This window comes from Oncorhynchus keta, unplaced genomic scaffold (genome assembly GCF_023373465.1).
Source record: "Oncorhynchus keta strain PuntledgeMale-10-30-2019 unplaced genomic scaffold, Oket_V2 Un_contig_4240_pilon_pilon, whole genome shotgun sequence".
Classification (NCBI taxonomy): Eukaryota; Metazoa; Chordata; class Actinopteri; order Salmoniformes; family Salmonidae; genus Oncorhynchus; species Oncorhynchus keta.
In genome coordinates this window covers 63,247-78,926 of record NW_026287663.1, presented here as the reverse complement: position 1 = coordinate 78,926, position 15,680 = coordinate 63,247, and the positions used below count along the sequence as shown (strand labels likewise).

Sequence of the window (15,680 nt, the reverse complement as noted above, 5' to 3'; positions counted from 1 at the left end):
CACTGTCTGTCTCTGTTATGACTGTTACAGGACAGCACTGTCTGTCTCTGTTATGACTGTTACAGGACAGCACTGTCTGTCTCTATTATGACTGTTACAGGACAGCACTGTCTGTCTCTATGATTATTACAGGACAGCACTGTCTGTCTCTATTATGATTATTACAGGACAGCACTGTCTGTCTCTATTATGACTGTTACAGGACAGCACTGTCTGTCTCTATTATGACTGTTACAGGACAGCACTGTCTGTCTCTATGATTGGACAGCACTGTCTGTCTCTATGATTATTACAGGACAGCACTGTCTGTCTCTGATTATTACAGGACAGCACTGTCTGTCTCTATGATATGATGATTATTACAGGACAGCACTGTCTGTCTCTATGATTATTACAGGACAGCACTGTCTGTCTCTATTATGATTATTACAGGACAGCACTGCCTGTCTCTATTATGACTGTTACAGGACAGCACTGTCTGTCTCTATTATGACTGTTACAGGACAGCACTGTCTGTCTCTATTATGACTGTTACAGGACAGCACTGTCTGTCTCTATTATGACTGTTACAGGACAGCACTGTCTGTCTCTATTATGACTTTACAGGACAGCACTGTCTGTCTCTATTATGACTGTTACAGGACAGCACTGTCTGTCTCTATTATGACTGTTACAGGACAGCACTGTCTGTCTCTATTATGACTGTTACAGGACAGCACTGTCTGTCTCTATTATGATTGTTACAGGACAGCACTGTCTGTCTCTATGATGACTATTACAGGACAGCACTGTCTGTCTCTATTATGACTGTTACAGGACAGCACTGTCTGTCTCTATTATGATTATTACAGGACAGCACTGTCTGTCTCTATTTTGATTATTACAGGACAGCACTGTCTGTCTCTATTATGATTATTACAGGACAGCACTGTCTGTCTCTATTATGATTATTACAGGACAGCACTGTCTGTCTCTATGATTATTACAGGACAGCACTGTCTGTCTCTATTATGACTGTTACAGGACAGCACTGTCTGTCTCTATTATGATTATTACAGGACAGCACTGTCTGTCTCTATTATGACTGTTACAGGACAGCACTGTCTGTCTCTATTATGACTGTTACAGGACAGCTCTGTCTCTATTATGACTGTTACAGGACAGCACTGTCTGTCTCTATTATGATTATTACAGGACAGCACTGTCTGTCTCTATTATGATTATTACAGGACAGCACTGTCTGTCTCTATTATGATTATTACAGGACAGCACTGTCTGTCTCTATTATGATTATTACAGGACAGCACTGTCTGTCTCTATTATGATTATTACAGGACAGCACTGTCTGTCTCTATGATTACAGCACTGTCTGTCTCTACAGGACAGCACTGTCTGTCTCTATTTGATTTACAGGACAGCACTGTCTGTCTCTATTATGATTATTACAGGACAGCACTGTCTGTCTCTATGATTATTACAGGACAGCACTGTCTGTCTGTCTCTATTATGATTATTACAGGACAGCACTGTCTGTCTCTATTATGACTGTTACAGGACAGCACTGTCTGTCTCTATTATGATTATTACAGGACAGCACTGGACAGCTGTCTCTCTATTATGATTATTACAGGACAGCACTGTCTGTCTCTATTATGATTATTACAGGACAGCACTGTCTGTCTCTATTATGATTATTACAGGACAGCACTGTCTGTCTCTATTATGATTATTACAGGACAGCACTGTCTGTCTCTATGATTATTACAGGACAGCACTGTCTGTCTCTATGATTATCTGTCTGTCTCTATGATTATTACAGGACAGCACTGTCTGTCTCTATGATTATTACAGGACAGCACTGTCTGTCTCTATGATTATGACTACAGGACAGCACTGTCTGTCTCTATTATGATTATTACAGGACAGCACTGTCTGTCTCTATTATGATTATTACAGGACAGCACTGTCTGTCTCTGATTATTACAGGACAGCACTGTCTGTCTCTATTATGATTATTACAGGACAGCACTGTCTGTCTCTATTATGATTACAGGACAGCACTGTCTGTCTCTGACAGGACAGCACTGTCTGTCTCTATTATGACTGTTACAGGACAGCACTGTCTGTCTCTATTATGATTGTTACAGGACAGCACTGTCTGTCTCTATTATGATTATTACAGGACAGCACTGTCTGTCTCTATTATGATTATTACAGGACAGCACTGTCTGTCTCTATGATTATTACAGGACAGCACTGTCTGTCTCTATGACTTATTACAGGACAGCACTGTCTGTCTCTATGATTATTACAGGACAGCACTGTCTGTCTCTATTATGACTGATTATTACAGACAGCACTGTCTGTCTCTATGATTATTACAGGACAGCACTGTCTGTCTCTATTATGATTATTACAGGACAGCACTGTCTGTCTCTATTATTATTACAGGACAGCACTGTCTGTCTCTATGATGTTACAGGACAGCACTGTCTGTCTCTATGATTATTACAGGACAGCACTGTCTGTCTCTATGATTATTACAGGACAGCACTGTCTGTCTCTATTATGATTACACAGGACAGCACTGTCTGTCTCTATTATGATTGTTACAGGACAGCACTGTCTGTCTCTATTATTACTGTACAGGACAGCACTGTCTGTCTCTATTATGACTGTTACAGGACAGCACTGTCTGTCTCTATTATGATTATTACAGGACAGCACTGTCTGTCTCTATGATTATTACAGGACAGCACTGTCTGTCTCTATGATTATTACAGGACAGCACTGTCTGTCTCTATGATATTACAGGACAGCACTGTCTGTCTCTACAGGACAGCACTGTCTGTCTCTATCTCTATTATGGACAGCACTGTCTGTCTCTACAGGACAGCACTGTCTGTCTCTATTATGACTGTTACAGGACAGCACTGTCTGTCTCTATGATTTACAGGACAGCACTACAGGACAGCACTGTCTGTCTCTATTATGACTGTTACAGGACAGCACTGTCTGTCTCTATGATTATTACAGGACAGCACTGTCTGTCTCTATGACACAGGACAGCACTGTCTGTCTCTGTCTATGACTGTTACAGGACAGCACTGTCTGTCTCTATTATGATGTTACAGGACAGCACTGTCTGTCTCTATTATGACTGTTACAGGACAGCACTGTCTGTCTCTATTATGACTGTTACAGGACAGCACTGTCTGTCTCTATTATGACTGTTACAGGACAGCACTGTCTGTCTCTATTATGACTGTTACAGGACAGCACTGTCTGTCTCTATTATGACTGTTACAGGACAGCACTGTCTGTCTCTATTATGATTATTACAGGACAGCACTGTCTGTCTCTATGTCTGTCTGTCTCTATTATGACTGTTACAGGACAGCACTGTCTGTCTCTATTATGACTGTTACAGGACAGCACTGTCTGTCTCTATTATGACTGTTACAGGACAGCACTGTCTGTCTCTATTATGACTGTTACAGGACAGCACTGTCTGTCTCTATTATGACTGTTACAGGACAGCACTGTCTGTCTCTATTATGACTGTTACAGGACAGCACTGTCTGTCTCTATTATGACTGTTACAGGACAGCACTGTCTGTCTCTATGATTATTACAGGACAGCACTGTCTGTCTCTATTATGACTGTTACAGGACAGCACTGTCTGTCTCTATGATTATTACAGGACAGCACTGTCTGTCTCTATGATTATTACAGGACAGCACTGTCTGTCTCTATTATGACTGTTACAGGACAGCACTGTCTGTCTCTATGATTATTACAGGACAGCACTGCCTGTCTCTATTATGATTATTACAGGACAGCACTGTCTGTCTCTATTATGATTATTACAGGACAGCACTGTCTGTCTCTATGATTATTACAGGACAGCACTGTCTGTCTCTATTATGACTGTTACAGGACAGCACTGTCTGTCTCTATTATGATTATTACAGGACAGCACTGTCTGTCTCTATTATGACTGTTACAGGACAGCACTGTCTGTCTCTATTATGATTGTTACAGGACAGCACTGCCTGTCTCTATTATGACTGTTACAGGACAGCACTGTCTGTCTCTATTATGATTATTACAGGACAGCACTGTCTGTCTCTATTTTGATTATTACAGGACAGCACTGTCTGTCTCTATTATGATTATTACAGGACAGCACTGTCTGTCTCTATTATGATTATTACAGGACAGCACTGTCTGTCTCTATTATGATTATTACAGGACAGCACTGTCTGTCTCTGATTATTACAGGACAGCACTGCATGTCTCTATGATTATTACAGGACAGCACTGTCTGTCTCTATTATGACTGTTACAGGATGCACTGTCTGTCTCTATTATGATTGTCTGCACTCTGTCTGATTATTACAGGACAGCACTGTCTGTCTCTATTATTATTACATTGTCTGTCTCTATTATTACAGGACAGCACTGTCTGTCTGTCTCTATTATGATTATTACAGGACAGCACTGTCTGTCTCTATTATGATTATTACAGGACAGCACTGTCTGTCTCTATTATGATTATTACAGGACAGCACTGTCTGTCTCTATTATGATTATTACAAGACAGCACTGTCTGTCTCTATTATGACTGTTACAGGACAGCACTGTCTGTCTCTATTATGACTGTTACAGGACAGCACTGTCTGTCTCTATTATGACTGTTACAGGACAGTACTGCCTGTCTCTATTATGACTGTTACAGGACAGCACTGTCTGTCTCTATTATGACTGTTACAGGACAGCACTGTCTGTCTCTATGATTATTACAGGACAGCACTGTCTGTCTCTGTTATGACTGTTACAGGACAGCACTGTCTGTCTCTATGATTATTACAGGACAGCACTGTCTGTCTCTATGACAGGACAGCACTGTCTGTCTCTATTATGACTCTGTTATGACTGTTACAGGACAGCACTGTCTGTCTCTATGATTATTACAGGACAGCACTGTCTGTCTCTATTATGACTGTTACAGGACAGCACTGTCTGTCTCTATTATGACTGTTACAGGACAGCACTGTCTGTCTCTATTATGACTGTTACAGGACAGTACTGCCTGTCTCTATTATGACTGTTACAGGACAGCACTGTCTGTCTCTATTATGACTGTTACAGGACAGCACTGTCTGTCTCTATGATTATTACAGGACAGCACTGTCTGTCTCTGTTATGATTATTACAGGACAGCACTGTCTGTCTCTATGATTATTACAGGACAGCACTGTCTGTCTCTATGACTGTTACAGGACAGCACTGTCTGTCTCTGTTATGACTGTTACAGGACAGCACTGTCTGTCTCTATGATTATTACAGGACAGCACTGTCTGTCTCTATGACTGTTACAGGACAGCACTGCCTGTCTCTGTTATGACTGTTACAGGACAGCACTGTCTGTCTATGTTATGACTGTTACAGGACAGCACTGTCTGTCTCTGTTATGACTGTTACAGGACAGCACTGTCTGTCTCTGTTATGACTGTTACAGGACAGCACTGTCTGTCTCTATTATGACTGTTACAGGACAGCACTGTCTGTCTCTGTTATGACTGTTACAGGACAGCACTGTCTGTCTCTGTTATGACTGTTACAGGACAGCACTGTCTGTCTCTGTTATGACTGTTACAGGACAGCACTGTCTGTCTCTATGATTATTACAGGACAGCACTGCCTGTCTCTATTATGATTATTACAGGACAGCACTGTCTGTCTCTATTATGACTGTTACAGGACAGCACTGTCTGTCTCTATTATGACTGTTACAGGACAGCACTGTCTGTCTCTATGATTATTACAGGACAGCACTGTCTGTCTCTATGATTATTACAGGACAGCACTGTCTGTCTATGATTATTACAGGACAGCACTGTCTGTCTCTATGATTATTACAGGACAGCACTGTCTGTCTCTATGATTATTACAGGACAGCACTGTCTGTCTCTATGATTATTACAGGACAGCACTGTCTGTCTCTATTATGACTGTTACAGGACTGCACTGCCTGTCTCTATTATGACTGTTACAGGACAGCACTGTCTGTCTCTATTATGACTGTTACAGGACAGCACTGTCTGTCTCTATTATGACTGTTACAGGACAGCACTGTCTGTCTCTATTATGACTGTTACAGGACAGCACTGTCTGTCTCTATTATGACTGTTACAGGACAGCACTGTCTGTCTCTATTATGACTGTTACAGGACAGCACTGTCTGTCTCTATGATTATTACAGGACATCACTGTCTGTCTCTGATTATTACAGGACAGCACTGCCTGTCTCTATTATGATTATTACAGGACAGCACTGTCTGTCTCTATGATTATTACAGGACAGCACTGTCTGTCTCTATTATGACTGTTACAGGACAGCACTGTCTGTCTCTATTATGACTGTTACAGGACAGCACTGTCTGTCTCTATGATTATTACAGGACAGCACTGTCTGTCTCTATTATGATTATTACAGGACAGCACTGTCTGTCTCTATTATGATTATTACAGGACAGCACTGTCTGTCTCTATGATTATTACAGGACAGCACTGTCTGTCTCTATTATGACTGTTACAGGACAGCACTGTCTGTCTCTATTATGATTATTACAGGACAGCACTGTCTGTCTCTATTATGACTGTTACAGGACAGCACTGTCTGTCTCTATTATGACTGTTACAGGACAGCACTGCCTGTCTCTATTATGACTGTTACAGGACAGCACTGTCTGTCTCTATTATGATTATTACAGGACAGCACTGTCTGTCTCTATTCTCTATTATGATTATTACAGGACAGCACTGTCTGTCTCTATTATGATTATTACAGGACAGCACTGTCTGTCTCTATTATGATTATTACAGGACAGCACTGTCTGTCTCTATTATGATTATTACAGGACAGCACTGTCTGTCTCTATGATTATTACAGGACAGCACTGCATGTCTCTATGATTATTACAGGACAGCACTGTCTGTCTCTATTATGACTGTTACAGGACAGCACTGTCTGTCTCTATTATGATTTACAGACAGCACTGTCTGTCTCTGATTATTACAGGACAGCACTGTCAGGACAGCACTGTCTGTCTCTATTATGATTATTACAGGACAGCACTGTCTGTCTGTCTCTATTATGATTATTACAGGACAGCACTGTCTGTCTCTATTATGATTATTACAGGACAGCACTGTCTGTCTCTATGATTATTACAGGACAGCACTGCCTGTCTCTATGATTATTACAGGACAGCACTGTCTGTCTCTATGATTATTACAGGACAGCACTGCCTGTCTCTATGATTATTACAGGACAGCACTGCCTGTCTCTATTATGATTATTACAGGACAGCACTGTCTGTCTCTATGATTATTACAGGACAGCACTGTCTGTCTCTGATTATTACAGGACAGCACTGTCTGTCTCTATGATTATTACAGGACAGCACTGTCTGTCTCTATGATTATTACAGGACAGGACAGCACTGTCTGTCTCTATGATTATTACAGGACAGCACTGTCTGTCTCTATGATTATTACAGGACAGTCTGTCTCTATTATGATTATTACACTGTCTGTCTCTATTATGATTATTACAGGACAGCACTGTCTGTCTCTGATTATTACAGGACAGCACTGTCTGTCTCTATTACAGGACAGCACTGTCTGTCTCTATTATGATTATTACAGGACAGCACTGTCTGTCTCTATGATTCTTACAGGACATCACTGTCTGTCTCTGATTATTACAGGACAGCACTGCCTGTCTCTATTATGATTATTACAGGACAGCACTGTCTGTCTCTATGATTATTACAGGACAGCACGGTCTGTCTCTATGATTATTACAGGACAGCACTGTCTGTCTCTATGATTATTACAGGACAGCACTGTCTGTCTCTATGATTATTACAGGACAGCACTGTCTGTCTCTATGATTCTTACAGGACAGCACTGTCTGTCTCTATGATTCTTACAGGACAGCACGGTCTGTCTCTATGATTATTACAGGACAGCACTGTCTGTCTCTGATTATTACAGGACAGCACTGTCTGTCTCTATGATTATTACAGGACAGCACTGTCTGTCTCTATGATTATTACAGGACAGCACTGTCTGTCTCTATGATTATTACAGGACAGCACTGTCTGTCTCTATGATTATTACAGGACAGCACTGTCTGTCTCTGATTATTACAGGACAGCACTGTCTGTCTCTATTATGATTATTACAGGACAGCACTGTCTGTCTCTATGATTCTTACAGGACATCACTGTCTGTCTCTGATTATTACAGGACAGCACTGCCTGTCTCTATTATGATTATTACAGGACAGCACTGTCTGTCTCTATGATTATTACAGGACAGCACTGTCTGTCTCTATGATTATTACAGGACAGCACTGTCTGTCTCTGATTATTACAGGACAGCACTGTCTGTCTCTATGATTATTACAGGACAGCACTGTCTGTCTCTATGATTATTACAGGACAGCACTGTCTGTCTCTATGATTATTACAGGACAGCACTGTCTGTCTCTGATTATTATAGGACAGCACTGTTGTCTCTATTATGATTATTACAGGACAGCACTGTCTGTCTCTATGATTCTTACAGGACAGCACTGTCTGTCTCTATGATTCTTACAGGACATCACTGTCTGTCTCTGATTATTACAGGACAGCACTGTCTGTCTCTATTATGACTGTTACAGGACAGCACTGTCTGTCTCTATTATGACTGTTACAGGACAGCACTGTCTGTCTCTATGATTATTACAGGACAGCACTGTCTGTCTCTATTATGACTGTTACAGGACAGCACTGTCTGTCTCTATTATGACTGTTACAGGACAGCACTGTCTGTCTCTATGATTATTACAGGACAGGACACTGTCTGTCTCTATTATGATTATTACAGGACAGCACTGTCTGTCTCTATGATTATTACAGGACAGCACTGTCTGTCTCTATGATTATTACAGGACAGCACTGTCTGTCTCTATGATTATTACAGGACAGCACTGTCTGTCTCTGATTTTAAACAGGCAGCACTGTCTGTCTCTATGAGGACAGCACTGTCTGTCTCTATTATGATTATTACAGGACAGCACTGTCTGTCTCTATGATTCTTAATAGCAGGACAGCACTGTCTGTCTCTATGAATATTACAGGACAGCACTGTCTGTCTCTGATTATTACAGGACAGCACTGTCTGTCTCTATTATGATTATTACAGGACAGCACTGTCTGTCTCTATTATGACTATTACAGGACAGCACTGTCTGTCTCTGAATATGACTTTTACAGGACAGCACTGTCTGTCTCTATTATGAGCTTATTACAGGACAGCACTGTCTGTCTCTATGAGATTTTACAGGACAGCACTTCTGTCTCTATTAAACAGGCTCTAATATCTGTCTCTGAATATGAGCTTTTAAACAGGCACTGTCTGTCTCTATGATTATTACAGAGCTTTTAAACAGGCTCTAATATCCTCTGAATGGCAGAGCTTTTAAACAGGCTCTAATACCCTCTGAATGGCAGAGCTTTTAAACAGGCTCTAATATCCTCTGAATGGCAGAGCTTTTAAACAGGCTCTAATATCCTCTGAATGGCAGAGCTTTTAAACAGGCTCTAATACCCTCTGAATGGCAGAGCTTTTAAACAGGCTCTAATACTCCTCTGAATGGCAGAGCTTTTAAACAGGCTCTAATATCCTCTGAATGGCAGAGCTTTTAAACAGGCTCTAATACTCCTCTGAATGGCAGAGCTTTTAAACAGGCTCTAATATCCTCTGAATAGCAGAGCTTTTAAACATGCTCTAATATCCTCTGAATAGCAGAGCTTTTAAACAGGCTCTAATATCCTCTGAATAGCAGAGCTTTTAAACAGGCTCTAATATCCTCTGAATGGCAGAGATTTTAAACATGTGGAGGGATGGGAAGGGGTGAGGAGAGGAGAGAAGGGAGGGTTGGGATGGGAAGGGAGGGGTGGGATGGGGAGGGGTGGGATGGGGACGGGCGGGATGGGATAACTGTTCTCCAAGCCAAACAATCGCAGAATTCACAGCCGCTCCTGTTGCTATGGTTACCTGCAGCAGGTTGCCGAGCGAGGACGGTTCCGTCATCAGCAACGAATCAGAGAAGCTCAACTCTGGTCGGGGCTCGGCGGCTCAGAAAGTCACAGCACAGCAGAAATTGACAAAGGAGGAGACACGCAAGAAGAACGGTGAGACCAGTACACACACACACACACATACACACACACATGCACATTTATGCAGACTCCCCTGTCTGCATACATACTCTCCTGTCTGCATACATACTCTCCTGTCTGCATACATACCTTCCTGTCTGCATAAACACTCTCCTGTCTGCATACATACCTTCCTGTTTGCATACACCCTCTCCTGTCTGCATACACACTCTTCTGTCTGCATACATACTCTCCTGTCTGCATGCACACTCTCCTGTCTGCATGCACACTCTCCTGTCTGCATGCACACTCTCCTGTCTGCATGCACACTCTCCTGTCTGCATGCACACTCTCCTGTCTGCATACATACCTTCCTGTTTGCATACACCCTCTCCTGTCTGCATACACACTCTTCTGTCTGCATACATACTCTCCTGTCTGCATGCACACTCTCCTGTCTGCATGCACACTCTCCTGTCTGCATGCACACTCTCCTGTCTGCATGCACACTCTCCTGTCTGCATGCACACTCTCCTGTCTGCATGCACACTCTCCTGTCTGCATGCACACTGACAGAAGTGTAATATTAGACCATGTTAGCTGTACTTTACATCACAGATTCACCTGTACCCTCTCTCTCGCTCTCGCTCTCTCCACTCTCTCTTCATTCTCTCTCTCTCACACACACTCCCTCTCTTTTTAAAGCAGTAAAGGTATCCACTCAGCAGTAACAAGAGAGATGGACCTGATGAATATGTATGAGATGCTCTGCTGACATGATACAGTCTGTCAGTGGCTCAGTCACACACACACACACACACACACACACACACACACACACACACACACACACACACACACACACACACACACACACACACACACACACACACACACACACACACACACACACACACACACAGAGAGAGAGAGAGAGAGACACACACACACAGAGAGAGAGACACACACACACACAGAGAGAGAGAGACACACACACAGAGAGAGAGAGAGCGAGACATACACACACAGAGAGAGAGACATACACACACAGAGAGAGAGAGAGAGAGACACACACACAGAGAGAGAGAGAGACACACACACACACAGAGAGAGAGACACACACACATACACAGAGAGACAGATACATATAGGTCATGCTCCAAACGTCTCTGGTTCCTCTCTCACCTGACGAGCATGTCTCACCCTACTGCAGTTTGACTGCTCTGCCTCACAATACATTTTGTTTATGGCTCAAAGGAAAGAAAAGGTCTGATATGTTGATTGCCTGTCCATTAGTCCACTGTGGCTGATGTTTTCAGAATACATTTTGTCTTCAGTGATGTTACAGAACAGTTGAATCAGTTATCTACAGTAGTCTTGGAAGGTCATGTTAATCGGATTAAAATACAGCCACTTATGAATTGGCCTGGACTTTCTAGATTAGTATTATCTTAATGGAATGATCTGAATAATTTAGCAGCTAAGTTAAAAGCTGGAATTGAATGGACTTCTCCTGATGTTGGATAAGGAGAGAATGCCCAGAGTCAGTCAGTCTTCATCTATCACAGAGACGTGATTCCTGTTCCTCTCCGTCTCAGTGATGGACTGCTTCTGTCTGCAAGTTGGTCTGTGACAAACGTCACAATGTAACCCGTAGCCAGGCAAGGTGACTGCTGTCCTTGGAGGTGTGTGTGTATGTGAGAGAGAGGGAAGGTGTGTGTGCTTATGGCCCATTAGGCGAGAGTCCAGAGACTTTTTCTTTGTGGTGAGTGTATTAACTCCTTGTTCTTTGTTCAGATCCCTACGACACCTCGTTTGGTTCCCTGCAGCTTATTTCCATAAAGCCCATGACTGCTCCGCCCACCTATTCACACCCCGCCTCCTCTGACCGCAGCCAAGACTCAGCCATCCTCAATGGAAATGGAGAGGTGAGACACACACACACGCGCACTCGCGTACACACACACACACACACACTTTTTACATGTCTGTGCTTTCCCTCCCTCCCTCCCTCCCTCCCTCCCTCCCTCCCTCCCTCCCTCCCTCCCTCCCTCCCTCCCTCCCTCCCTCCCTCCCTCCCTCCCTCCCTCCCTCCCTCCCTCCCTCCCTCCCTCCCTGCCTGCCTGCCTGCCTGCCTGCCTGCCTGCCTGCCTGCCTGCCTCCCTCCCTCCCTCCCTCCCTCCCCTGCCTGCCTGCCTGCCTGCCTGCCTGCCTGCCTGCCTGCCTGCCTGCCTGCCTGCCTGCCTCCCTCCCTCCCTCCCTCCCTCCCTGCCTGCCTGCCTGCCTGCCTGCCTGCCTGCCTCCCTCCCTCCCTCCCTCCCTCCCTCCTGCCTGCCTGCCTGCCTGCCTGCCTGCCTGCCTGCCTGCCTGCCTGCCTGCCTGCCTCCCTCCCTCCCTCCCTCCCTCCCTCCCTCCCTCCCTCCCTCCCTCCCTGCCTGCCTGCCTGCCTGCCTGCCTGCCTGCCCTCCCTCCCTCCCTCCTCCCTCCCTCCCTCCCTCCTCCCTCCTCCCCCCTCCCTGCCTGCCTGCCTGCCTGCCTGCCTGCCTGCCTGCCTCCCTCCTCCCTCCCTCCCTCCCTCCCTCCCTCCCTCCCCTCCCTGCCTGCCTGCCTGCCTGCCTGCCTGCCTGCCTGCCTCCCTCCCTCCCTCCCTCCCTCCCTCCCTCCCTCCTGCCTGCCCTCCTCCCTGCCTGCCTGCCTGCCTGCCTGCCTGCCTGCCTGCCTGCCTGCCTCCTGCCTGCCTCCCTCCCTCCCTCCCTCCCTCCCTCCCTCCCTCCCTCCCTCCCTCCCTCCCTCCCTGCCTGCCTGCCTGCCTGCCTGCCTGCCTCCCTGCCTGCCTGCCTGCCTGCCTGCCTGCCTCCTCCTGCCCTGCCTGCCTGCCTGCCTGCCTGCCTGCCTGCCTGCCTGCCTCCCTCCCTCCCTGCCTCCCTCCCTCCCTCCTCCCTTCTCCAGGTGAACCTAGCTCTGAAGCAGAAGTCCGACATAGAGCACTACAGGAACAAGCTGAGGCTGAAGGCCAAGAGGAAAGGGTACTATGACTTCCCCTCAGCGGACGGCAGCGGGAGGGGTAGCAGGGCGCTGGCAGAGAGGCAGAGACACGGACATGAGAGGGCACCTGGTGAGCATGGCCCACCACTGGAGCCTGATGAAGACCGAGCATCCACCTACGTCAAGTCTAGCAGGAGGTGAGATGGGGGAGGGTGTGAGGGGAAAGAGGAGGGGATGGGGATATATGTTGAGTTGTAGGTGGGTAGTTTGATAGTCCCTCCTCCAAAGCTTTTCAAGGACATTGATTGGCACTCTGAATCTGTCTGTCACGCAGCCTCATTGACCAGTTGTCTGTCTGCAGTTCCATGCCCTCATCTAACCCTCCCTCTCTATAAATGCTCCCTCAGCACAGCAGTCTGTCTGTCTAATTGTTTCATTATCATCTTTCTGTGATCCAGAGGAGGGTCTCATCAGGCCTCTTTAATCAGACTAATCCCCTCCTGTCTCTGGGATTGTGCTGGGCTCTGGCCCCTGGTCCTCTGGTTTTCTGCTCCTCCAGTCTGGAGATAAGAGGATTTGGTGTACTTGTCTCAGAGCAGGGGAGCCCATAAGGGGCTCCCCATTGGGACGGCTCTGCCCTGCTCTGTCGTGCCATCATTTGCTACTGATGTAGACAGAGAGAGAATAGTTGTGGTTTGTTATGGATGCCGATGAGGGAAAAACACATATGCGTACATAACACACAGACACGCACACAGACACGCACACAGACACGCACACAGACACACACACACACACACACACACACACACACACACACACACACACACACACACACACACACACACACACACACACACACACACACACACACACACACACACACACACACACACACACACACACACACACACACACACACACACACACTGTACAGGAGGAGAAAGGAAAGGCAGATGTTGGTTGTTTAGGTGATGGTTTTGTGATTTTCATTGCTCTGTTTCTCTGGAGAACCAAACTTCATATTCACTGCTTGTTACCCTCCTCGTCCTGTCTCCTCTCTCCTGTGTCCTGTCTCCTCTCTCCTGTGTCCTGTCTCCTCTCTCCTGTCTCCTCTCTCCTGTGTCCTGTCTCCTCTCTCCTGTGTCCTGTCTCCTCTCTCCTGTCTCTTCTCTCCTGTGTCCTGTCTCCTCTCTCCTCTCTCCTCTCTCCTGTCTCCTGTGTCCTGTCTCCTCTCTCCTGTGTCCTGTCTCCTCTCTCCTGTCTCCTCTCTCCTCCCCCTGTGTCCTCTCTCCTGTGTCCTGTCTCCTCTCTCCTGTCTCCTCTCTCCTGTCTGCTCTTTTCTGTCTCATCTCTTCTGTCTCCTCTCTTCTGTCTCCTCTCTTCTGTCTCCTCTCATCTCTTCTGTCTCCTCTCTTCTGTCTGCTCTCTTCTGTCTCCTCTCTTCTGTCTCCTCTCTTCTGTCTCCTCTCTTCTGTCTCCTCTCTTCTGTCTGCTCTCTCCTGTCTGCTCTCTCCTGTCTGCTCTCTCCTGTCTGCTCTCTTCTGTCTCCTCTCTTCTGTCTCCTCTCTTCTGTCTCCTCTCTCCTGTCTGCTCTCTCCTGTCTGCTCTCTCCTGTCTCCTCTCTTCTGTCTGCTCTCTCCTGTCTGCTCTCTCCTGTCTGCTCTCTTCTGTCTCCTCTCTTCTGTCTCCTCTCTTCTGTCTCCTCTCTTCTGTCTCCTCTCTTCTGTCTCCTCTCTTCTGTCTGCTCTCTCCTGTCTGCTCTCTCCTGTCTGCTCTCTCCTGTCTGCTCTTTCCTGTCTCTATCATCTTTGGTTCTGGTGAAGTTTCCCATAGAGACATGTTTGACAGACTCTCCAGTCATGGTCAGCCTGCTGATAGGACTGTGATGAGTGATGAGATAGCACTCCCAGAGCATGTTCACTGATCTGCATCACTGCATCTTGTTCAACAGAATGAAAAATATGTATCAATATTATCATACATATTACCTCCTCTCTAAGACGTCCTCAGTATGATGCCGTTTTAGGAGTTTCAGCATTGGCTGGCAGGGATAAGTGATTGAAAAACACACAATTATGTCAAATCAATCTGACAGAGGAGATATTATGTTCAGGAGATATTATATTCAGACTTACACTACCGTTCAAAAGATGGGGTCACTTAGAAATGTCCTTGTTTTCCATGAAAACATACAGTACATGAAATGAGTTGCAAAATGAATAGGAAATATAGTCAAGATGTTGACAAGGGCTTCTTCCCTAAATAGTTCTTGCATAGTTTGGACCTGTGCTTTAGGTCATTGTCCTGTTGTAGGAGGAAATTGGCTCCAATTAAGCACCGTCCACAGGGTATGGCATGGAGTTGCAAAATGGAATGATATACCATTCCTTCTTCAAGAACCCTTTAACCCTGAACAGATCTCCCACTTTATCAGCACCAAAACACCCCCAGACCATCACATTGCCTCC

The 15,680-nt window shown here is 45.5% G+C and overlaps 1 protein-coding gene across 1 annotated transcript in view; it reads left to right on the top strand.

The window, feature by feature from the left end:
- Window positions 1-10,112: 10,112 nt before the first annotated feature.
- LOC127924534 (UPF0606 protein KIAA1549L-like) overlaps window positions 10,113-15,680 on the top strand; it is a 29,303-nt gene continuing 23,735 nt past the window's right edge. The window contains exons 1-3 of the mRNA XM_052509234.1: window positions 10,113-10,257; window positions 12,022-12,152; window positions 13,174-13,406. Of these exons, the coding sequence (XP_052365194.1) occupies window positions 10,113-10,257; window positions 12,022-12,152; window positions 13,174-13,406 (509 nt within the window). The remainder of the gene's footprint in view (window positions 10,258-12,021; window positions 12,153-13,173; window positions 13,407-15,680) is intronic.